The sequence below is a fragment of the Muscardinus avellanarius genome, assembly GCF_963383645.1.
Source record: "Muscardinus avellanarius genome assembly, chromosome: 15".
Taxonomy (NCBI): Eukaryota; Metazoa; Chordata; class Mammalia; order Rodentia; family Gliridae; genus Muscardinus; species Muscardinus avellanarius.
In genome coordinates this window covers 66,266,894-66,287,753 of record NC_137801.1, presented here as the reverse complement: position 1 = coordinate 66,287,753, position 20,860 = coordinate 66,266,894, and the positions used below count along the sequence as shown (strand labels likewise).

General features: G+C 52.6%; 1 protein-coding gene across 14 annotated transcripts in view; it reads right to left on the bottom strand.

Moving 5' to 3' along the window:
• The window catches only part of DYSF (dysferlin), a gene marked incomplete at both ends in the record, with an annotated part of 231,285 nt that overhangs the window by 53,798 nt on the left and 156,627 nt on the right, over positions 1-20,860 (bottom strand). For 8 of the 14 annotated variants that reach the window (XM_080711955.1, XM_080711959.1, XM_080711950.1 and 5 more), the window contains 5 exons: positions 8,986-9,062; positions 9,406-9,571; positions 10,607-10,768; positions 10,885-10,986; positions 19,581-19,610. In XM_080711955.1, the coding sequence (XP_080568081.1) occupies positions 8,986-9,062; positions 9,406-9,571; positions 10,607-10,768; positions 10,885-10,986; positions 19,581-19,610 (537 nt within the window). Of the gene's footprint in view, positions 1-3,420; positions 3,484-8,985; positions 9,063-9,405; positions 9,572-10,606; positions 10,769-10,884; positions 10,987-19,580; positions 19,611-20,860 lie in introns of all 14 variants that reach the window. The other 6 variants (XM_080711953.1, XM_080711957.1, XM_080711948.1 and 3 more) reach the window with 1 other exon arrangement.

Sequence of the window (20,860 nt, the reverse complement as noted above, 5' to 3'; positions counted from 1 at the left end):
TAACAAACACACAAAATTGGGGGAACAGATGAAAACAGAATACACAGAAGCATTTAATTGTAACAGTATGTACAAATCCACCCTCATCTTAATAGGCAACACAGTGATATCTAAGCTACCAAATGGACTGAAGAAGTAGAAAGTTTCCCCTCCCAAAAGAGGGCTGGGCCCAGTTTTACAAACAGGTTCACAGCCATTGTGTCTTATATAGTCACACAAGACATGCATTCTTGAAAATCTTTTGTTATTCAAAACACAGAATACCATTTTCATGAAAGGTGACCTGGCATCTTGCTAATCAGTTAAACCATACATACAGGTCAGTTGGCCCCCACCTTTTAAATAACATGATTGTTAATCATTTTTAATTTAATTAATATTTACACATTTTTGTATAGGAAGCAAGACTTTCCAAATGTTTTTATCATGTCATTTCTAATTCATTTAAGTCAAATCTATAATTGGCAGCTCTCATGTATAGTTGAAACTCTAAAAACCAACAATTCTCATGCCATAGAGACTCTTGAAAAGCACAGAAAAGGTTTCAAATATATATTGGTAATATTTTGTTTAGAATACATTAACCACGATTCTACTGGAAAGAAATCTGGAAAACAATTCCATTCATAATAACCTCAAAAATAAAATAAAACAAAATAAGCTGGGCGTGGTGGCACATGCTTGTAATCCCAGCACTTGGGAGGCTGAGACAGGAGGATCACACAGGTTCGAAGCCAGCCTCAGCTACTTAGTGAGGCTCTCAGCAACTAAGTGAGACCCTAATAAAATATAAAAAGAGGTCTGGGAGTATAGCCCAGAGGTAGAAAACACCTGGGTTCTATCCCCAGAACCAAAAATAAAATAAAATTCCTAGGAATAAAGTTAATCAAGGAGGTAAAATACATCTACAATGAAAATTATAAAACACTAAAGACAGAAAGTAAAGATCTTAGAAGATGGAAAGATTTCCCATGCTCTTGGATAGGCAGAATAGATATTATCAATATTGCCATTCTTCAAAAAGTAACCTATAGATTCAATGCAGTCTCTATTAATATGCCAATGTCATTCTTCACAAGTCAGAAAAATTACTCCTAAATTTCATATGGAGAGATAAAAGACCCAGAGTAGTCAAAGCAATTCTCAGAATATGAACCATGCAGAAGACGTCACAATACCTGACTTCAAATTATACTACAGAGCTCTAGTAATAAAAGCAGTATGGTATTGGCATAACAACAGACAAAGGCGCCAAAAACATACATTGCAGAAAAGACAGACTTTTCAATAAATGGTGTTGGTAAAACTGGTTATCCATTTGTAGAAAATGAGAATAAACCTCAATATCTCATCCTGCACAAACACCTGGAAATTAACCAGAGACTTTGAAATTACTAGAGAAAGGCACAGGTCCAACACTCCAACATATAGGCACTGGCATAAACTTCCTCAATAAGACCCCCAAAGCTCAGGAAATTAAAACAAGAATTAATAAATGGGATGGCACTAAATTAAAAAGTTTCTGTTCAGCAAAAGAAATCAAGATTCTAAAAACAGAGCCTACAGAATGGGAGAAGATGTGTTACAACTTTTCCTCTGATAGAAGACTATTATCTACAATATACAAAGAACTTAAACAACTTAACACTAAAAAGGAAAACCCCAGTGAAGAAATGAGCAATTGAACTACATAGACACTTCACAAAAGAAGAAATACAAATAGACTATAAAAATATGGAAAAAAATATTCAATATCTTTAGCAATCAGGGAGCTGCAAGTCAAAGCTACACTGAGAGTCCATCTAACCCAAATTATAACAGCAATCATCAAGAATGGAGGGAGGGAATGAAAGAAGAGGAAGGAAGGGAGGAAGGAAGGAAGGAAGGGAGGGAGGGAAGGAAGGAAGGAAGGAAGGAGTCACACTTATTATTTGAAGGAAACTAAACCACCTGGAAAACCCAACAAAATCAACTAGCAACTGTCAGAACTAGTGAAGAGTCCGTTTCAAAGTAAGTATACAAAAATATTGTTGTCTTAGATTCTAGCTGGAGTCCAAATCATAAGGAAAAAAAAGAGATTCCATCGAGAATAGCAAGAAGGGTTATAAAATTCTAGGAATAAACTTTAACAAGAAATAGCTGGACCTAGATGAAATAAACTAGAATAACTCCTCTAAGGGACATAAAAGGAGATGATTGTGAGAATTAACAAATTAAATGTCCAATGCTGAGGAGTAGTTAATACTTTATGGATATCCATATGATATGAAGACCTATTAAAAGAATATAAAAATATGAAAAAGCAATCACATTATACTTTTAAGTTTTAAAATGCAGACTGTAAAAATTACAAGAATATAATTTTGGATATAAAAATGAATATATACATAAAAGATATCTAAAAATATAGGGACACCAAAATCTTAAAAATGCTAATCTTCTGTATGTGTGTGTGTGTGTTACTAAGCTACCTCTGAGCTATACCCTCCAGATCTTGTGTGTGTGTGTGTGTGTTTGTTTGTTTGTTTGTTTGTTTTGAACAGGGTCTCACTAAGTTGCTGAGGCTGGCTTCGAACATGCAATCCTTCTCTCTCAGCTTCCCAAGTACTGGGATTACGGGCATGCACCACAACACCCAAAGTGCTTATGCTTAACTAGTAGGAATACAGGTGGTTTTAACTCTCTCCTTATACATTTTGTGTTTTCATATGTTTTACAAAAGACAGATAAGAGAAAAATAAAAATAGGCACTGCCTTCTCCTAGAACGCCATAAGACACCTTGCCTGCCCTCAGCACATGAATGGGATTTAACTCACTGCCTTCTGCAGGTCTTATCTCTATACCTCCCCACCCCAGGCCCTGAGCATGGGACTTCATGCATGCTAAAGGCTGGACACCAAACTCATCTTCCTGGAGAGACCCATACCCAGAACATCAACTGACGCAGGCAGAAGAAGCCCTGCCAGGAACTGCAGTTTCTGCCCCTTGATCCCAGCAGACCTCTCTGAACCTGCCAGGACCAGCTAGGTCCTCAGTCACACACGCCCTCCATGCATCTGAAGGGACAGAGGAAATCAGCGTGTGCCGTCCATGCAGGCTTGTGTCCCACATGCCAGAAGTCGAAGCCCAATCTAGAAACATCCCTGCCTCCACTGGCCCATGCAGCCCCACCCGACCCCCAGCCCTTACACAGGCAAGCATTGAAACCCATCCCAGGATGCACCCAGAGATAACAGAGGAACATCGTTTCTGAGACGCTACCCCTTAGCTTTACCCCAGCCTTCCAGGACCACATGGGGCAGAGACTGATGACTGCTTCCTGCGTCAGCTCTGAAATCCATCCTTTCTTCCCACTCCTAACTTCCACCCCGCCCCCCAAGAGATGTGAAAGAGCCCACTAATAGGCAAGCAATACATACATGAGGACTGGATGGAGACAGCGCCATGTTAGTGGGGGTCAAGCTCGACAGACCATCTGCAAGCTACAAATTAAACAGGCTGGTTAGCGAAGGAACTAGAGGATTCGCTTCAGGAAGGCTGGACAGTCCCACGGGAGCAGTCCTCTCCCTCCGTCCAGGCTCCCTCTGCTCTTCCTTTAGGGAGCTGCACCAGTTGTGGAGAAAACAGGTGCCCCCAAATTGGACCATCCAGTTCCATGGCCCCGCCAGCTGTGTGACCTTGGACAAGCACTCTGATGTCTCTGCATTAACATGCCACTTAGAAAGTAGCACAAAGCCCACATCCCAGGGCACACCCCGCTCTAGGCAAGGCACAGGACCGGAGCTCCACTTCCATCTGTCCAACCCCTCTCTCAAGAGCTCTCCCTCCCTCCCTTCCTTTCCAAAATCTGCCTATGTTGGGGACACGCCCACTCCCCATCATCATGGGGGTTTCTAACAGGTAGGCCACCATCCCTGCTGGGTACAGTTCCTAAGGGCCCGATTCCCAGCCTTTTCTCCTCAAGAACCAGGACATCACATGACTCCCCCAAAACCTATACCTTATTTCCTGATAGAGTCATTTAGTCCAACCCTGCTACCCCTATGCTACAAAGAACTTTCTACATCAGATCCTTGCTCACTACCTTCAGTGCTGTAACTTAGTATTTTATAGAGTCCTTATCCCTGGGCTTCTGGGCCAAGGAGGACCTTGGGGTGCAGGCCTGGAGGCTGGGAGACTTGTTCAGAGCTCACTCCAACAGGCCGGAGGCGGTACCAGGGCTCTGGAAGGATGAGCTGCAGTCTAGCAGGTAGATAAACAAGAAGATGCATTCCAAGCAGGGGGGATACGAAGTACAAAGGCACAGAGGGAGAAAGAAGCTCCGCACACCCCAAAAAGCAAGCGGTCCACGAGCAGGCTCTGTGGAGGGCAGGAGGCAGGCTGGAGGGGAGGGGACCAGCGGGGACCCAGGGCTGGTGGGGCTAGGCTTTCCCTTCCTTTGAGCCTCAAGCAGAGGGCAGCCAGACCCCAGACCAGCCTCCCTTCCTCAGCAGAGAGAGACACTTTCCAGTGGTCAGGAAGGATGCAGAAAAGCACACGGAGGATGAAGCCCTCCCGGGACCTGGAGGGGAGTGTGAGGATCACAGAGCCCCGCCTGATCTCTAAAGTGAACATCACTGAGGGGGATTATCAGGACCAGAAACCTGGGCAGGAGGACAGAATGGCCAACGGGCACCCGGCCAGGGCTGTGACCACGTGCTGGAGGGCAGGGGATGACCCAGGAATAGACCGAATGAACTCCGCGTGCGGTCTAGCCCTATTGTTATTTTTAATATGGTTCTTTTTTAGAAAGGTGAGAGGGAGACCAGCAGAGCAAATGGGAGAAAAAATAAAGCTAAACATAGTCTAAGGGGATCTGGTCGCGCTTCAGAAATTACATGTTTCCCTTTGGGATGCAGGCATAATTTGCTACTCCAATTCTGGGAGCGTGTTTCCACCTTCATGGCATCCCAGAGACTATAACTGGAGCAGCAAGCTCAAAATTACGCCGAGCCTGAGAGCCAGGGGGGCTGGGAGCAGGCCAGCCCAGCACACAGCCCACGGCCTAGGGAGCAGGACAGGGCCACCTTCAGGGGCCTCCTCCCTGGCTCCTGACTAACCCTCCATACATAAACACACATACACATTCCACCTCTCAAACACAAACACGCAGGCACACACAGCCCCAATTCCAAACCTCTACCCAAGCTCCTCTGCCTTCCAGACAAGCTCTCCTCCTTCCTCCATCCTAAACCCACCAGCCTCCTGGGAGAGCTTCCCTGACGGCTCAGCCACAGCTCATCCCTCAGGGCCAAGGGAGCCCCAGGTGCTAGTATCTTTGTGAATCAAGCACCTCATCCCTGAGACATCACTCAGCTGAGATCTGCTGGACACCTCACTTCCCTGTGATCAAATTTCCCAAGCATCATTCTCTCTCTCTCTCTCTCTCTCTCTCTCTCTCTCTCTCTCTCTCTCTCTCTCTCTCTCTCCTCTCTCTCTCTCTCTTTGTCCTCACCCCAGAAATTCTCCTTCTCTGGAGACTTCAAGAGGAGACTCCTGGCCTGGGTCTCAGAATGCTAGGTAAGCATCCCCTTGGCTCCCCAAGTCGTCTCTGGGGGTCCTCCATGCCTGGAAGGTGGCCCAGGTGGGGGAGGCAGGGGCCTCCATCTCTACTTTGGGCCTCAAGACCCTCCTCAGGAGGGCCACCAGGTGGGTCAAGAACAAACAGTGCAGTTACTATGCAGGAGCATCTCGGCACCTCTCGCGCCACAGAGCAAAGTCCTGAGAAGCCAGGCACCCGCCCATTAGGAGCTCCTTGGTTGGGGCACTGGCTCTGACTGAGGTGTCCTCTACATACACTTTAAGTCACCTGCAGAGGAACCACCATGGCTCTGAGAGCCGGTCATGGCTGGAGAATCAAGAATCTCATGCCAGGCGTGGTGGTGCACGCTTGCAATCCCAGCATTTGGGAAGCTGAGACTGGAGGACTGGGGTTTGCAGAGAGCCTCAGCTACTTAGTGAGGCATTCTGCAACTTAGTGAGACCTTATTTCAAAATAAAGAATAAAAAAATAGGGACGGGGGCATATCTCAGAGTTACAATGTCCATGGGTTCCATCCCCAATATTGAAAAAAAGAAAAAAAACAGAATCTCAGGTGATAGTTTCTATCTGCGTGGTGGCTCTGAAGCCAAGACCTAAACAGATGATGGTGAGAAGCTTCCTGAACATACAGAAGGTGCAAATGAGGAAAGAAACTGAAAGAAGAACCTGGCCAGAGCAGGGCTGAGCTGGGAAGGAGCCCACGGCTGGCTCCACTGCCAGGACTTGATGGGCAACTGGAGAGGAATACCAACGGCGAGAATAAAGCCGGGTGCTGAGAAACAGGCTGGCAAACAGGAGCCAGACAAAGCCCAGATTCTGGCAGGCTTCTCATCCCTCCAGTCCCCAGAGGCCAGGGCCTTTCATTCTATCTGCACTGGGGAAGGGGGAGCCAGTTATGTGGTAAACTACTGGAAATGGAGCCCACTGCCTCCTGGGTTGGCCTTGGAGGACCTGGTCCTCCACAGTGCCGGGGGCTGTGGATGAAGACGGAGGAGTTGAGAGATGGAAGACTGAAAGATTTCCCAGATCAGCCAAATCAGATCCAGAGATCTCAGGGGGAAACAATACAAATCAGATACCAGTCTGGGGGCTTCCCCTAGAGCCAGGGCTCCCTGGAGATCCGGATTGCTGGACATGGTACTCCTTGAGAACAGGGCTGTCTCCTCCATCAAACAGCTTGCTTATTGGGTCAGGGCCCATCCGAGCAGCACAGTTCCCTTCCCTGGGCTCCGGATGTACCTCTCAAGTCAGGTGAGGCCAGCCCCTCAAGTGGCATACCTCCACCATGAGCCCAGCTCCTGGCTCCCCACCCTTCTTCCCGGCCAGCAGCTCTAGCCAGAGTGGACGTGTCCTCCCACAAGGAGCAAAGGCCTGGCTCTGGCTCAGACCCCAACCCTGGTTCCCTCATGTCAACGCCAGGAGGACGGCCAGACCAGGCCTCCTCTCTGTCTGCCTCTGGCTGCACTTATAGCCAGCAAAACCCAAAATAATCCCTCCCCACTGGAATCTGTAGACACTCAAAGGGCAGCACACACAGAACGGAAACCCCACTGGGCAAGCCCTGCACTTTGCCTCAGTCAGACAGCTCCACCCCACCCCCCAAGTGGCCAGGATCAGCCAGCCCAGGGTAAATTATCTGCCCAATTCAGCTATAAACACTCAACCATGCCAGAAGGTACAAGCACGGTGTTTAGCTAAAGTTCATGTAAAGCCATCTGAAATTTCCATTTGGGTTTCTCCAGCCAGGAGAGGTTTCCCCTCAGACCCACACAGACAATATACAGGCCATCCAGCCATCTGCCCTCCATCCAGCCATCCATTCACCCATTCAGAGAGACTTTCGTTGACTACCTCCTAGGTATATATCTAGGGTATAAAGAGGAAGGTGCCTCAGTTACTGTCCTGAGCTTAGTCCGGGAAAGGTGCTGACATTCATAGAGACGCATGGTACCCAGGTGCAGGGTAGTGACTGAGATGGTGCAGAAGGAGCCAGGGAAAAATCTTCAAAAGAGGGCCACACACTAAGTGGAGCCTGAAAGACTGACCAGGAGTTGAGCAAGAGAGCCGGGACAAAGGTTTTGTCAAGAGAAAAGAAGGCAGAGCAGAGCCCCGGGGAGCCCCCAAGGCTGGGGAGACAAGAGAGCGCAGGGTCTCTGGTACCTTTCAGCACCAGAGAAGCCACAGAGCAAGACCTCTCCTCTCAGCAGTAGCAAGCCCCTAAATGAGCCTCAGAGATGGTCCCATGAAGTGGCGGAAAGATGAGAGAATGAATAAGAGGCATAAAGGATTCTAAATGTCAGCATGAAACCCTATAAACACCTTCTAAGGATCCTGAGCTCAAGCCAATACCCAAGTTTGTTCTTTTGCTTTCGAGGCAAGATATGCATGGGTGAAAGAACACAGTCCCTTCTGAGGCGCCACCCCACCCAGTGGCCAAGGGCCTGGGGACACATTGCTGCCTACAGAGCTAAGAAGTTCTGTGTCGGGGCAGCTGGGGTGCTCTGGGAAGCCCAGGGTGTCAGGAGTGTCAGGCAATAGGCAGCATCATGAGGCCCAGAGAGGAAGGGGACAAACTAAACAGAAAGTGAGTTCAAGGCTGGTGCTCGCAGTGGGGCCTTTCTCCGTCTCAACTGTGGCAAGGACCGGTGGCCTCAGCTCTACAGGCTCCCGAGCCTCTCCAGCACCCAAGGTAGGGAGAGAGCTCCCCAGGTAAAAGATGCCACAGCGCTCCTGTTGAGTCCCTTAGCACTGCATCGAGGTCACCAGTAGCCCTAGGTCGCTGAGTTTATAGCAAGAGGATGACCCTTACCTCCCCATGGGGTTGGAGACTTCTAGAATGATGTGTCTCTCCTACCCCTCTTCCTTCCTTTTACTGGAGGAGGAGAAAGACAAGATGCACCACTGGCTTAGACACTGCCTCCTCTTCCTAAATTGTCTCCAAGATGCCACCAAGCACCAGCCCTGGAACAACCTTTCCCCTAAGAAGGGGTCTGTCCATCATTGGATGATGGAGGTGAAGTACCTGGGTGCCCAGCGGTCTCTTCCCATCTCCCTTCACTTTTATTTGCTGCCCAGACTCATTTTTCTGCTTGATCCCCATGAGAAAGCTCTCAACATAGCCCCAAGGGTCCATTTTTCTCTCATGCTCCCAGAAAAAAAAATCATGTCTTGCCGTAAAAACTCCCTCCTACTAGATGTAACACCGCCACCTAGGTCCCTCCATCATGCAGGTCCTGGCCAACGGCATGCAGAAGGTAGTGTGGCATTTTATGAAGGCGCAGTGGCGAGGAAGCTTGGGGGAGGAGGACTGAGAAGAGACGGGCATGGAGTGGGAAGGGTTGTGTGTGGGGCCAGCTCTGGTGGAGGAGCCGACGTCTCCCACAGGGCCCAGTGCCCTTCCTACCTGGACGGGGATGAGGGGCTGCTTGTCGTCTATGTCAATAAGCACATCTTCCCCAGGACTCAGCAAGCTCACATCATCTGCAGGGAGAGCAGAGTCCAGGCCTGTGGGGGGCTCCACCAGGGAGCTGGGACAAGGCTGCTCCGCCTCTCCACCATCTCCCCAGTGTGTCTCTCTCCTCCCACCCAGTCCTCTGTCCTGTTTCTATCTCCTTTTACATCCCCCATCTCCCAATTCTCTCAAGATGCTCACACTTCTCCCTCCCCTCAGTGTCTCCCTGTGTCTCCTTCCCCTTCTGTCCTCCAATCTGAGTCATCGTCCTTCAGCTCCCACAGGTAGGGTCACCTGCTCCAGGTGTGCCCAGCCTGGAGATGTCCCCTGCTGGTCCAGGCTCCAGCAGGGCCGGGCCCAGCCCTCCCCTACCTGGGCCGCCTAGGGAGGACGGACTCTCCACTGAGTAGGGATCACACAGGAAGCCCTCCAGGGAGCGGATGGTACACTGGCCCACCACAGGCCGGCGGCCAAACTGGCGGTTGTCAATGACTTTGACCACGATGGGGGGACAGTAGAGCTCCTCCCTGGGCAGCATCTGCGTGGAAGAGGGAGAAAGATGGAGACGCCAGCCTGGGCCTATCTCCAGAGGTCTCAGGAGGGAGGGAGGGCCCTTCCCAGGCACCCAAGGAGAAGAAAATGCCTACACACCCACAGATCATCCCCACCAGCCAGAAACCCAAAATGGTGGCTGGCTGAGCCCAGGAGCTGGCTGATGGAGCAGAAGCCACACACCTTTCTGTCTGCACCCTGTATACTGTGTGCAGAGGCTGGCTTCCCCCGCGGTCGCAGTCTCACCTTCCAAGAACGCCCAGCTCAGCCTGCACTTAGTGCGAGGCCACTTTCCCTGAGCCACACCGCAGGGGAGGGGAGCAGAGAGTTGGCCGGGGACTCGACGTTTCTTGCAGACAGTCCCCCCAAGTGGATACTCAAGAGTTGGCTTGCAGACTCAGATTCTTCTCCCCCCCATCCCCAAAAGCACTTTGAACACAACTTGAAATAATTTATATGCTCTCCTTCAGTGGCGGCTTCAGCTCAGCCAAGAGGAGGCTCCTGTTGACAGCCACTGGGCCTGGAATTCCTATAGCGCTTTCATCTTGCAAACCATTTTCCTTTCCTCAGACTTGCCTCACACGGGCCACTAGGCCCAGGGAGTGCAGGGAGCTGGAGAAGCTGGGAGGCCAAGGCCTGAAGGTGAAGGCCTGAGGGGCCCAGGCCAGGCCAGACCAGGGCAGGGGAGGTCGGGAGGAACCACTGAAGGTCAGAGCCCTGGCAGGTCCCTGGAGGGAGCTCCAGGATGGAAACCTGCCCAGAAGGGGCTTCTTCTGATCTAGGACCAGATAAGAGAAGCAAGCCAGCCCTACCTGTGCGGCCCAAGGGACAAAACTCTTCAATGAGGAGAGAATGGGCATTTCTCTCTGTTATCCCAGGAGGGCAAGACCAGGTGGAGAGATGGCATGAGCCACCCAGGATCCCCCAGGGAGCCAAAGCTCAACCCCATGGCTGTGTGGGGCCAGGGTGATATTCTAACCCTCAGGACTCTAGGAGGGGACAGCAAGGGGATGGGGCTCACCACTTCCATAAAGAGGGTGCAGACATCAAAATTGGGGTTCTTCCGGAGGTTCCTAATGACACAGGATTGCACCGTCTGGCCTCCACACTCCACCACCAGGCTTGGGGAGGAGATGCTGGCCAGCTGATAGCTCTTCATGTTCCGCAGGCCCCACGCCAGGATCTAGGGACACAGAAGGAGGAGAGCGGCTGGGAAGGCCTGGGCCCCGGGGAAGCCTGGGGCTGGGAGGTTAAGGCCAGGCCATCGTAGCCCCAACACTCACCCCGAGCCCAGCTTACCTCGATGGCCGTTCGCTGCAGCGTCGGTTTGATGTTCTGGGGAACCATGTAGATGTTGGCCTCCCTCTGGGGTGGCGGGTAGGGAAGGTCTGTGTCATCTGACTGCAGGCGACAGCAGGTGGGAGGAAGGCCAAGCCAAAGAGATAAGAAGGAGAGGGAGACAGGACAGAAAGAAATGGCAGGCATCGGGCACCATCGGGAGAGGCGGAAACAGAGGTGAAGACCAGAAACGGGCAAACAGGAGGCAGAAATGAGAACTAAGTCAGCTTCGCCAGGCACCGTCCTCTCGGGGATCAGGCTCTGGGTCACCCCATTTCTAATGAAGCCTGGGCCACCCCTCCTCCCGTAATGCAGGCTCTGGTCACCAATTAGCTGCTCAGGGTCTCCCCTCCCCAACATATACTCACACTCACACATATACAAGCATGAACTCACATATGTACACACTCACACGCATGCACTCAATGCACTCACACATGTGCACACAAAAGCATGTACTCACACACGCACACATTCACACACATGCACACACATACTCGCATGTGCACACGCTCACATACACGCTCACACACGCTGCCCACTTCATCCCTACATATCTGCTTCAACCCCTCTTGATCACAGACAAGACCATGTTGCCCTGCCTCCACTCTGCTCCCGCTGCCCCTGGCTCAGACCCAACTGGGTTCCCCACACCCACACCCAGACACCCCCAGCCCCAAATCACATCTCTCACACCTGACCCCATGAGAACAAAAGGTGTTCGTCTCAGACCAGAGAAACCAGAGCAATCAACAAAGCAGGGAAGGGCCACGGCAGCCCTCAGCCCAGAGCGGAGCGGCAAAGGACGCCCCTGGGGAGGCTGCTACCACCAGAGACCAGAGCCCAGAGCCCAGAGAGAGCCCGCACAGGCCTGTTCTGGCCCATGAAGGGTTTGCCAGGAAGACTTGGGCAAGAATCCCCGATGATCACGAAGACCTACATGAGGAGCGGGGCCGGGGAGACGGGCGCTCCCTCGGGTCAGTTAGCTCCATGGTGGTGGTTAGAACAGGCTCGAGGAGTGAACCCTGGCTCCACTGTTCATGAAGTTAAAGTTATCTTACCTCTCTGTAGCTCAGGGTATTTTTCATCTATAAAATGGTTAGCATGAGTTATCAACCTCTCACAGTTACTGCAAGGGTTGCAGAAGTTAATACTTAGACATTTAGAAGAACATCTGGAACCTGTAAACTCTCACTAGTGACACCTTTGTGACAATTAGAGTAAGATGTCCTTCTCTCAGGGCTCGTAACTTCCATGTCTGAAAAATTATATTTGATAAGTTTATTAGGGCAAGACACTTTACTGCCACCTACTGGAATATTTTTATACAAATATATGATGTCTGTGTTAGAAATTGTTCCCCTTTAGGGCAATGCCCTTGTGCAGTGCCCAATCTGCACACCCATACGTGGAGACCTTGGTACTCAAGAGATGTTAACTATAATTAAAAGGGCTGTGCTGGATACTTCACAGAGCTGGCCCCGTGAAATATCATTTAATAAACAATAGAATCATTGGGTTCCCAAATGGCTTGCTTTGGGTTCCTTCTGAACAAATGGTGCATCCATCTATACAGATGCTCTGACAGCTGGAGCAGAGAAAGACACCAGCTTCCTTCTTTCTCCATGAAACCTCACAGCCAACCAAAGCCACTTCTGCTGTCCAGTGACATACCGCAGTGCCCTGACCGGTAGCTGTAAGAAACTCAGTTCCAGAATTGCACAGACCTGGACTCTAGTTCCAGTCCCTGCCATTTCCTAACTGGTTGGCCTTGGGCAGACTACTCAGCTTCAGTGACGGGGGACAACGATGCTCATATAAAGTTGCCCTGAGAGTTAAATGAGAGAATAAATGTAACGAGTAGCTTGCACACAGAAGCCGCTTAATGAATGGTTGTGACTGCAATTATTACTTCAATTATCCGAACCACTGCTTTTACCATTGGTGCTGCTCCTCCCAGAGTGACTTCAGCAAGCCAGGTCACCAAGGCTCAAAGGAGGAACTGGTCAGCTCCCTCCAGAGTTGTGATGTAGGAAATGCCTACAGTTTTGTCGGGCTGCCAGGTGGCAGGGCTGCTGTGCACATCACAGTTCCCATGAGAGGCGCCCCAGAAGATGCAAGTTGAGGCTGCACAGACACTCAACGACCTGGCTGCTGGGGGGGAGCCCTAGTTTGATGCTCACCATGCCCCCCAGGGCCATTAGCTACAGGTGGTGTGCACCAGGATGGTCTCTTCAAATGAAAAGCTGTGTCTCAAGACCAATTGTAGCCCATTCACAGCCTCTCATGACTGATGCCCAGCCCACCGAGGGCCTGAGACAAACGGCAGGGGGAGAAGAGATTAGGGTCCCAAATTCCCCTGAGTGGTGAGGCAGGAAGACCAAGCTTTCTCTATAATCACCACATTTTTTTAAATCACAAGGAAAGTTATCAGTACATGTCCCCCAGAACTCTTCCCCTCTGAGCCCCCAAACTCTGGGCTCTGTCCTTTTTATCCTTCATTTCTTTTTTTTATTATTATTATTTTTTTTATTTTTACGGTACTGGGGATGGAACCCAGGGACATTCTACCTCTGAGCTACACCCTATTTCTTTTTGGTCTTTATATTTTGAAACAAGGTCTCACTGAGTTGCAAAGGGCCTCACTAAGTAGCTGAGGCTGTCCGCAAACTGTGATCCTCTGGTCTCCGCCACCCGAATGCTGGGATTACAGATGTGTACCACCACGCCCGGCTCTTTTATCCCTCATTCCTGCGTTCCTTCTTTCCCTCGGGCTCCCACTAGAGAACGTGTGATGTTCTCTCCCTGTGCTGAGGACCAGGCTCCCCATCACCTGGGGCCTGATGGGAAGAGAACAAGCAAAGGGTTCAAGCCGGGTAAGTGCTAGGCTAGTACCGTTTGGAGCAGGCCCTGGAGGAAGAAGGCAGGAACACACAGCTGTGGAGCACCAGGCCCAGTGGAGGCAAGAGGAAAAGAAGCAGAGACAGACATTAGAGGTGTGTCCAGCACAGCGCGCTCGGCACGGGGCACCTCATTCACCCCCAGCCACCTCTGTCCACCTCTCCGTCCCCAGGGCTCCCACACATTCTTGCCCCGTGCCAATTGCTGCCACTCCCTCAGAACCCGGTCTCTCTGTTCCTTATCTCCCCTCCCCCCCCGGGCCAGCCTGCAAGCTGCCACCACAGCCCTCTGCCCCGGGACTGCCTCTGCACATCTGAGTGCCCATGGAGTTATGACGGCACCTCCACTCCCAAGTGCTGACTCCCTAGGCCCAGCTTTCCCCATCTTCCCTGGTTCCTTGCACTGTCTCCTGGATCCTGTCCTTCCCCAATCCACACCTCTCAAATCCATCCACAGCTTCTCTTTTCTGTGCCCTCCAGCAACCCCTTGCTCTCTTCTCTCTCCCCCTGTCTCCACGCACTACCTCTCCTCCCCCACTGCCCTGTACACTCCTCCTCTGCCCCCTGGAATCTTCACTCTCCAAAGTCAACAATCCCCTCCTAGAAGCTCAACCCAAAGTGCACTTGTGGGTTCCTGCCTCTCTCACCTCCCCCAGCATCTGCCAGCGGACCTCAGTCTCCTTCCTAAAGCCCCCTCTCTGGCTCCACACTGCTGGCCCCTCCCACCCTCCAATGCTGGATCTCCTCGGCAGCCTCCCTGCCCTGAAATGCCAGGGCTCCTTAGGCTTCTGGCTCCTAACATCTCTTCTAAGCCCCATTTCTAGCATCTTTCTGTTCAGTTCATCCATGTGTCACATTGAACTGGTTCAAATTTAGATTCTATATCTTCCTCCCAAAACTGGCTCTGCTCAACTGGTCCCCAATATCTACCTAGACCACCAAGCCCCCCCCCAAAAAAAATAAAACCCAGGCCACCCTTGGCTTCTCCCTCCACCCCGTCACTAAAGTCACTGTAGCCTATTGACCACCAAGCATTGGCAATTCTGTCTCTAAATATCTCTCGTGCCCATCCTCCTGCTTTCTGTCCTTGCCCAAGCCACCCCGACTCTCTCCTGGATTTACAAGCATCCCCCTAAGTGGTCTCTGCACATTGGATTTTGCAAGAGCTGGTTCATGCTGCGATCTACGGCCTCGTGAGCTTTCAAAAAACGCCACTCTCTGCTTCAAGCCCTGGAAGTCTCCCCACCCACTGAGGATAAATACAGACTCTTTGAGAAAGCCTCCAAGATTCCTTGACTTCTCACTCCCACTGACCCCTCTGACCACATCTCTCACCAGGTATGTCTCCTCTGCGGGAGCCTAAACAATGACCAGCCACCTCCCCAAATATCGTCTCTGGCTTCACCCTTCTGAGCACAAGCAGGCGGCAGGAAGCCGCACTCTAGCTGTGAGGCTTGGAGTCCACTGGCCCCTGTGTCGAAATGCACGCATGCCTATTCCTCTTCAGCTGGCTACCTCCTGCTCAGACTCCAGATACCCCTTTGAATCCTCCTTGGTGTCTTCAGCTTATGCTGAAGCATGCCTGCAGCTCTCACAGCCACATGTGCTTGGTGCCATTGAAGAAAACTGGATCACTCTGTGCCATCCCTTTGCATTTATTTGACTGTATCCCTGGTTAAGCCAGCAATTCTATACCCTGAGATCAAAGCTAAATCTCCATCTAATAAACAAATGGGTAACTGAAGGGAGAGAGGACAGAATTGATGGGTGGGTGAAGGGTGGCCCCATCTCACCCCGTTTCACTCCATCCTTCATGTATGTCCTCGTCTTTTCAGCACTTCTGTCTGCTCCAGCCTGTCCTCGGTCCTCCCCTGCCCTCCCAGGCCATCCTGCCTCTGTCCTGTCTGTGTGGGCTTCCTCTGCTACATTTCTGAATCATATGCAGCTTTTAGAGGCTGTGTTCAAGTTCTCCATCCACCTGGTTATCTCCCCCAAACACTTAAGAGACTTCTTATAACCTTACTTTCCAGCATCTTTTAAACAGTTCCCACTGTCCACAGTTCCCACCATTCTAACCGGTCTCTGATCATCTCACTTATAGGAGTCCTGAGGCCTCGGCCAGACAGACAGCCCTGGGGCCTGATTCCCAGCCCGTTGCTGGGCCAGCCCACCTAATGGATACAATGCCCCCCTCTGGGATGGCGGTTTGCAGTGAGGGTGTCCTGATCCTTTTCAGAACTGGGGGAGCCTATCAGCATGGCTGTTCAGGGAAGGAGTAGAGACTCCAGGTGCTACAGAGACATCCTGATCCACCGTCTTATGGGTGACAGGCACTCTGAGGACCACGGGTTTTGGGGACAGCCACACAGTATGAGCCCCCCTTGCCCAGCCCTTCCTTGCTCATCCTGAATGCTCGTCCTCCCACAGCAGGTGGACCAGGAACAGCTACACTGATGGGGTCTGCAGGTGGGCAGGTTGCCACCACACCAGCTCAGGCCAAGAGGACCCCAAGGACAGCTGAGGCCCTCCTCTCATCAGGACAGAAGCCACGCCTGGGCTCGCTTCAATCCACCTGCCCTGTGGCCAGTTCAGCACAGGGAGCAGAGGCCCTGAGCCATGTCGGAGCTCTCCAAATTCTAGGTGACACCACACAGGGCAGATGCTCCTTCCCAGGGCAGAGAAGTGTTGGCCTCCTCTCCAGCCACCTGGAGCCCGCAGACCCCCACGTGGCTCAGTGGGAGACAGTCGGGAGCCCTCTGGACATTCACCTCCTGGTTCCTTGGGGAGCTCCAGGCGGGGGGCGGCCAGGCGGCTGGGAGGGCTCCACTGTCTGCCTGCCCCACCCAGCTCGTTAGGAACAGCATGCTGCTCTAATTACACTTCCCAGGAAAAATAGTGTTTCAAATTAAGGCCTTGGGGGAGGAAAGGGGGTGGGGGACCACTGGGCTTATTTTCCTGATTGCAAAACATAAAAGTTTTTCCTTCTAGTGGATTTAGGGGTGCAGGAGAGTACCTCGGCTGCATCTCAGAATAGAAGCCATGACCCCACCACCTGGATTTGGAAGGGCGGATGGGGTGACATCTGTTCAGCCCCCAAGCTGGCAGTGAACACAGCCACAAAGCATGCGATGCCTTCTACCAGGGCACCCCTGCCTCGGAGGGGGTGGGAGAGAAGAGGCAGAACCGCACCCCCTGCAGTGGCCAGCGCTGCGCCCCGGGGGGCTCCTCTACACATGGTCGGCAGCCCAGGCACCCTGGTCAGGAAGGACCCCACTGGCACCGCTGCCGTGGAACGTGCCTGTGTGTGTTCTCGCGAGTGTACACACGCTCACACGTGCAAGCACACGCTCTCCAGTTCTCAGGAAATCTAAAATTGCCGTTTCTTTGAACTCATTCCCCTTGGCAGCATGGGCTGCCTTTGTTCTCCAGACAAAAAAGGAAAAGAAACGAGACAGGAGGGTTCAGAAGAGGCGGGAGCAGGAGGGAGACGGGCCAGGGAGCACACAGAGACGGGCGAAGCACGGAGTTGGGTGGGAAGAGGCTCAGAGAGAGAGGGAAGGACAAAGACAAACACTTGGGCCTTCCCTTGCTCGCTCTGTGCTGTGAGGGGCCCGGGCCAGCTGGACCTGGACAGCAGCAGAGCCTCCAGCACAAGGTGCTTCTCGCCTGTCCTGAAGGCCAGGCCCAGAACCTGGGGAGCCGGAACTCTTGTTGACCAAGCACTGCCCCCAGGAGGTGACATTCTCAGTCCTGGACAGCTGTCTGCTGCCACCTCTCCCACCCTCCTACCAATCCCCACTTTAAAGACTAGCTCAGCATCACCTGTTCCAGGAAGCCAGCCCCGTCTTGCTCCAGAGTCCACAGCACAGGCAGGCAGCACCTCAATTCACTTTCAGGCACTGCTAGCTAGCTAGCTAGCTAGCGGAGAGGCACTGTCCACGGCAGAGGCCGCCCCTAGGCCAGGCTCCAAAGCCCCTGCCCCTATTCCTCCTGGTGCCTGCAAGTGTGTCCAAAGCCTCCTAGCTGGTCTCTCCCAGCCCACTCCCCCCTGCAGCCAGACAGCCCCCCAGCCGCTCCCTGCCCCCACTGCTGGTGGCTTGCCACAGCTCTTTAGGAAGGCTGGCGTACTCCACAGGGATCAGGCTGGGAGGGAAGAGGTGAAGGAACATAAGCTGGAGCTTGGCCACAGCACAGAAGTCAGAAAACCCCTGCCGGGGCGCCAGGCTTCCTGCAGGACCAGCACAGCAGCCGCAGTAACCTGCCTCCACCCGGCCCTGGGGAGTACTAAAACCAAACAGGACCCAGGACCTTGGCAGGAGGCTTAGTTAGGCTTTGATTGAGGGGGAAGTGGGCCTAGCTGTGTGTGTGCCGAGGGTGGGGAGCAGAGCTGAGGGGGCCTTGGGAGTGCAGACAGACACAAGGTCATCTTGTAGGGCTGTTCCTGGGACCCCATGGCACATTTATTCCATTGGACCACAGACCCTTTGAACCTGGCAGCTCAGCCAGCCCTGAGCCCAGCAGCCCTCCAGGGCTTGCTTTCCCGCCCTGCTGACCCCCGTGAGACCTCAGCCTGTGGCTGGGCTGGCCCTGCAGCAGGACACTTGGCCCTCTTCAGGGTCTGGCCCCAGAGCTGCAGTTTTGATTTGCTTCCTGACAATCCGACCACAGCCAGATCCTTGCTCTCTGAATCTGAGCCTTCGCTGTTATGTATGACAAATCCAGTTATTAAGGATTTTAACTTTTTTTTTTAATAACTCATCCCTGGGCTGGGTCTTCTTGAGAGCAGGCTGTGGGTTTTGGCCACTGCGAGCTCTCAATCAAGAGCGAGGGCTCCGTGCTGCTTCCCTGGACAGGGCTCTGTCTCCCCGTCCAAATCGGCAGTCTTTCGCAACTGCAGCCAGAAGCAGGAGGCCGCCTGTCAGGCGCAGTCACGGCCAGCTCACTTGGCGACCCCGCCTGGGTCTGGGAGCTAAAGGAAGTGAGGTAAGGGGCGCCGGGCCTGCAGATCCCACATCCTGCTCCCGGGCTTCAAATCCAAATTGCACTGAAAATGTCAAATGGTGTCCGCTCCCAGCCTGGGGATTCCCTGGCGGCAGGAAGTGGCTGCCCTTTCCCCATCTCCCCCTCTGACTGGGCCTCCTTCCTGTCTCTCTACCCAGGCCTCTACTCCCAGCTCGCCCATGACCAGCCCCTCACAGATGCACAGGACTGGAAAGGGGAACGTGCTTCTCACTCCCCAAGGACGTGGCCTGCTTCACGTAGCAGCGACTCCAAACTTCTTCAGGCCCTAAGAATATCCAGCCCGCCCATCCTCTTAACTAGCCAGGCCCCACGCTGGCCTGCAGCCTGCTGGGCTAAAGGCATGTTACCCACCTTCCTAAGCTCAGGGATGATATCTAGCTAATGCCACCTCCACCAAAAAAGCTTCCGTGACTATGTGGGCCCCTGCCAAACATCTGAGTCTTGAAAATGTGCCACCTGGTACTCAAACAAATAGAACTCAACATCATTGCCCAAGTAGGCTGGGTGAGTCTGGCCTCCCGGGAGGGCCAACAAGTTTCTGAGGTCAGAACCACCCTAGCTCATATCCTTGGCAGCACTGGACCCCCACTCAGAGAATGGAGAATAAAATCCAGACCAGTCCCCGTGCAGCACGTGCCTGCTGGGCATGGAACCTGGAAGGCTCGGGTGCATGCTGGGAGGCTGGTCTTCACCTCCATGTCTGCCCGCCCACCCCCCAGCTCCAGTCCAGCTCACCTCGTCCAGGACCCTTGATGTATCCTGCACCTGGGCCACAACCATGGGACATTCCACATCCAAGAAATAATGCAGGAGGAAGAGGAGAGGTAGAAATTCTCCATTAGTAACAAGCAACACTAGGCTGGGCCAGAGACCCGCACACCAGACATCACCATGAAGAGATGCCAATGGAAGCCCCCTCCCACCAAGCCATGCCCTCCAGGAGGCCCCTCGAAGCAGCCCTGGATCCAGGGCTGCTAGGAAGAGAGCCTAGAGCTAATCAGCTCCAGAAGTGATAGGTAAACTAGAAGAAGACCTGTGGGAACAGAGCCTGGGAGCAGCAACTTCCCACCTAGAAGCCAGGCCCCAGGCCTGGAGATGTTGCCTCTGTGGACCTGTGGACTTGGGGAACCGAAAAAAAGAACCTAGTCTCTGGGGCTGGCAGGATTGAGAGCCAGAGCTCAGAGAGGACAGGGAGGAAAACCAGTCAGAAGAAAGGGGAGGCCGAGGCTGGGTGGGAGGTGGTGGCCTAGGAGGGCTTGTGTGTGAGACCTGTCTAGGCCTGTGTGGGCCGCCTCATAAAGGCAAATGAGGGTCCAAATGGCCACAGCCGAGCCTGGACTGGAATAGCGTAAGGAATAGGAAAGGCCTGGCGCCCATCAGACATCTGCACTTTCTATCATGTTCCCAGGAGGAGGAAGGAGCACAGTAAGAAGGGCACAAAACCCTCATCACTGGTAAAGAAGAAAAAAAAAACAGGGTCCTGTGGGGAAAACAAGTTGGGAAATTTAGTTTAAATCAGTCTCTGAAACTCAGTGTGCATGGGGAGTCCCCAGAGCGCTAGTGTAAGCACAGGATGCTGGATGCACCCCAGAGCCAGTGGAAGGGAGGCTCAGGATGGGCATTCCTCACGATATCCCATGGGATGCCGAGGCTGCTGGGCCTGACCACACTCTCTGAATCAGGAGGCTAAGTCAGTGGTCCTCTGCTCCAGATGTACAATAAAAGCCCCTGGGCACTGCGGGAAGACTCCGCGGCCCCGGAGGTTGTGTTTCATTTGGTCTGGGGTGGGGCCTGAGCACTGAAGAGTTTAAAGCTGCCAGGTGATTCACAATGTCCAGTCCACTCAACAGCCACTGAGCTGGGTGACCTTAAGGTGTCTGCAGTGTGAGACTGTTTCTCCCACCTCTCAAAGAAAAAAGCCAGGTGGAGCCCGGGCTGGCCAGGGAGATCTTGCATAAAAGGGGCCCAGTCTCCTCCTACCCCTGGAAACCCACAGAACCCTCCTCTACTTGAAG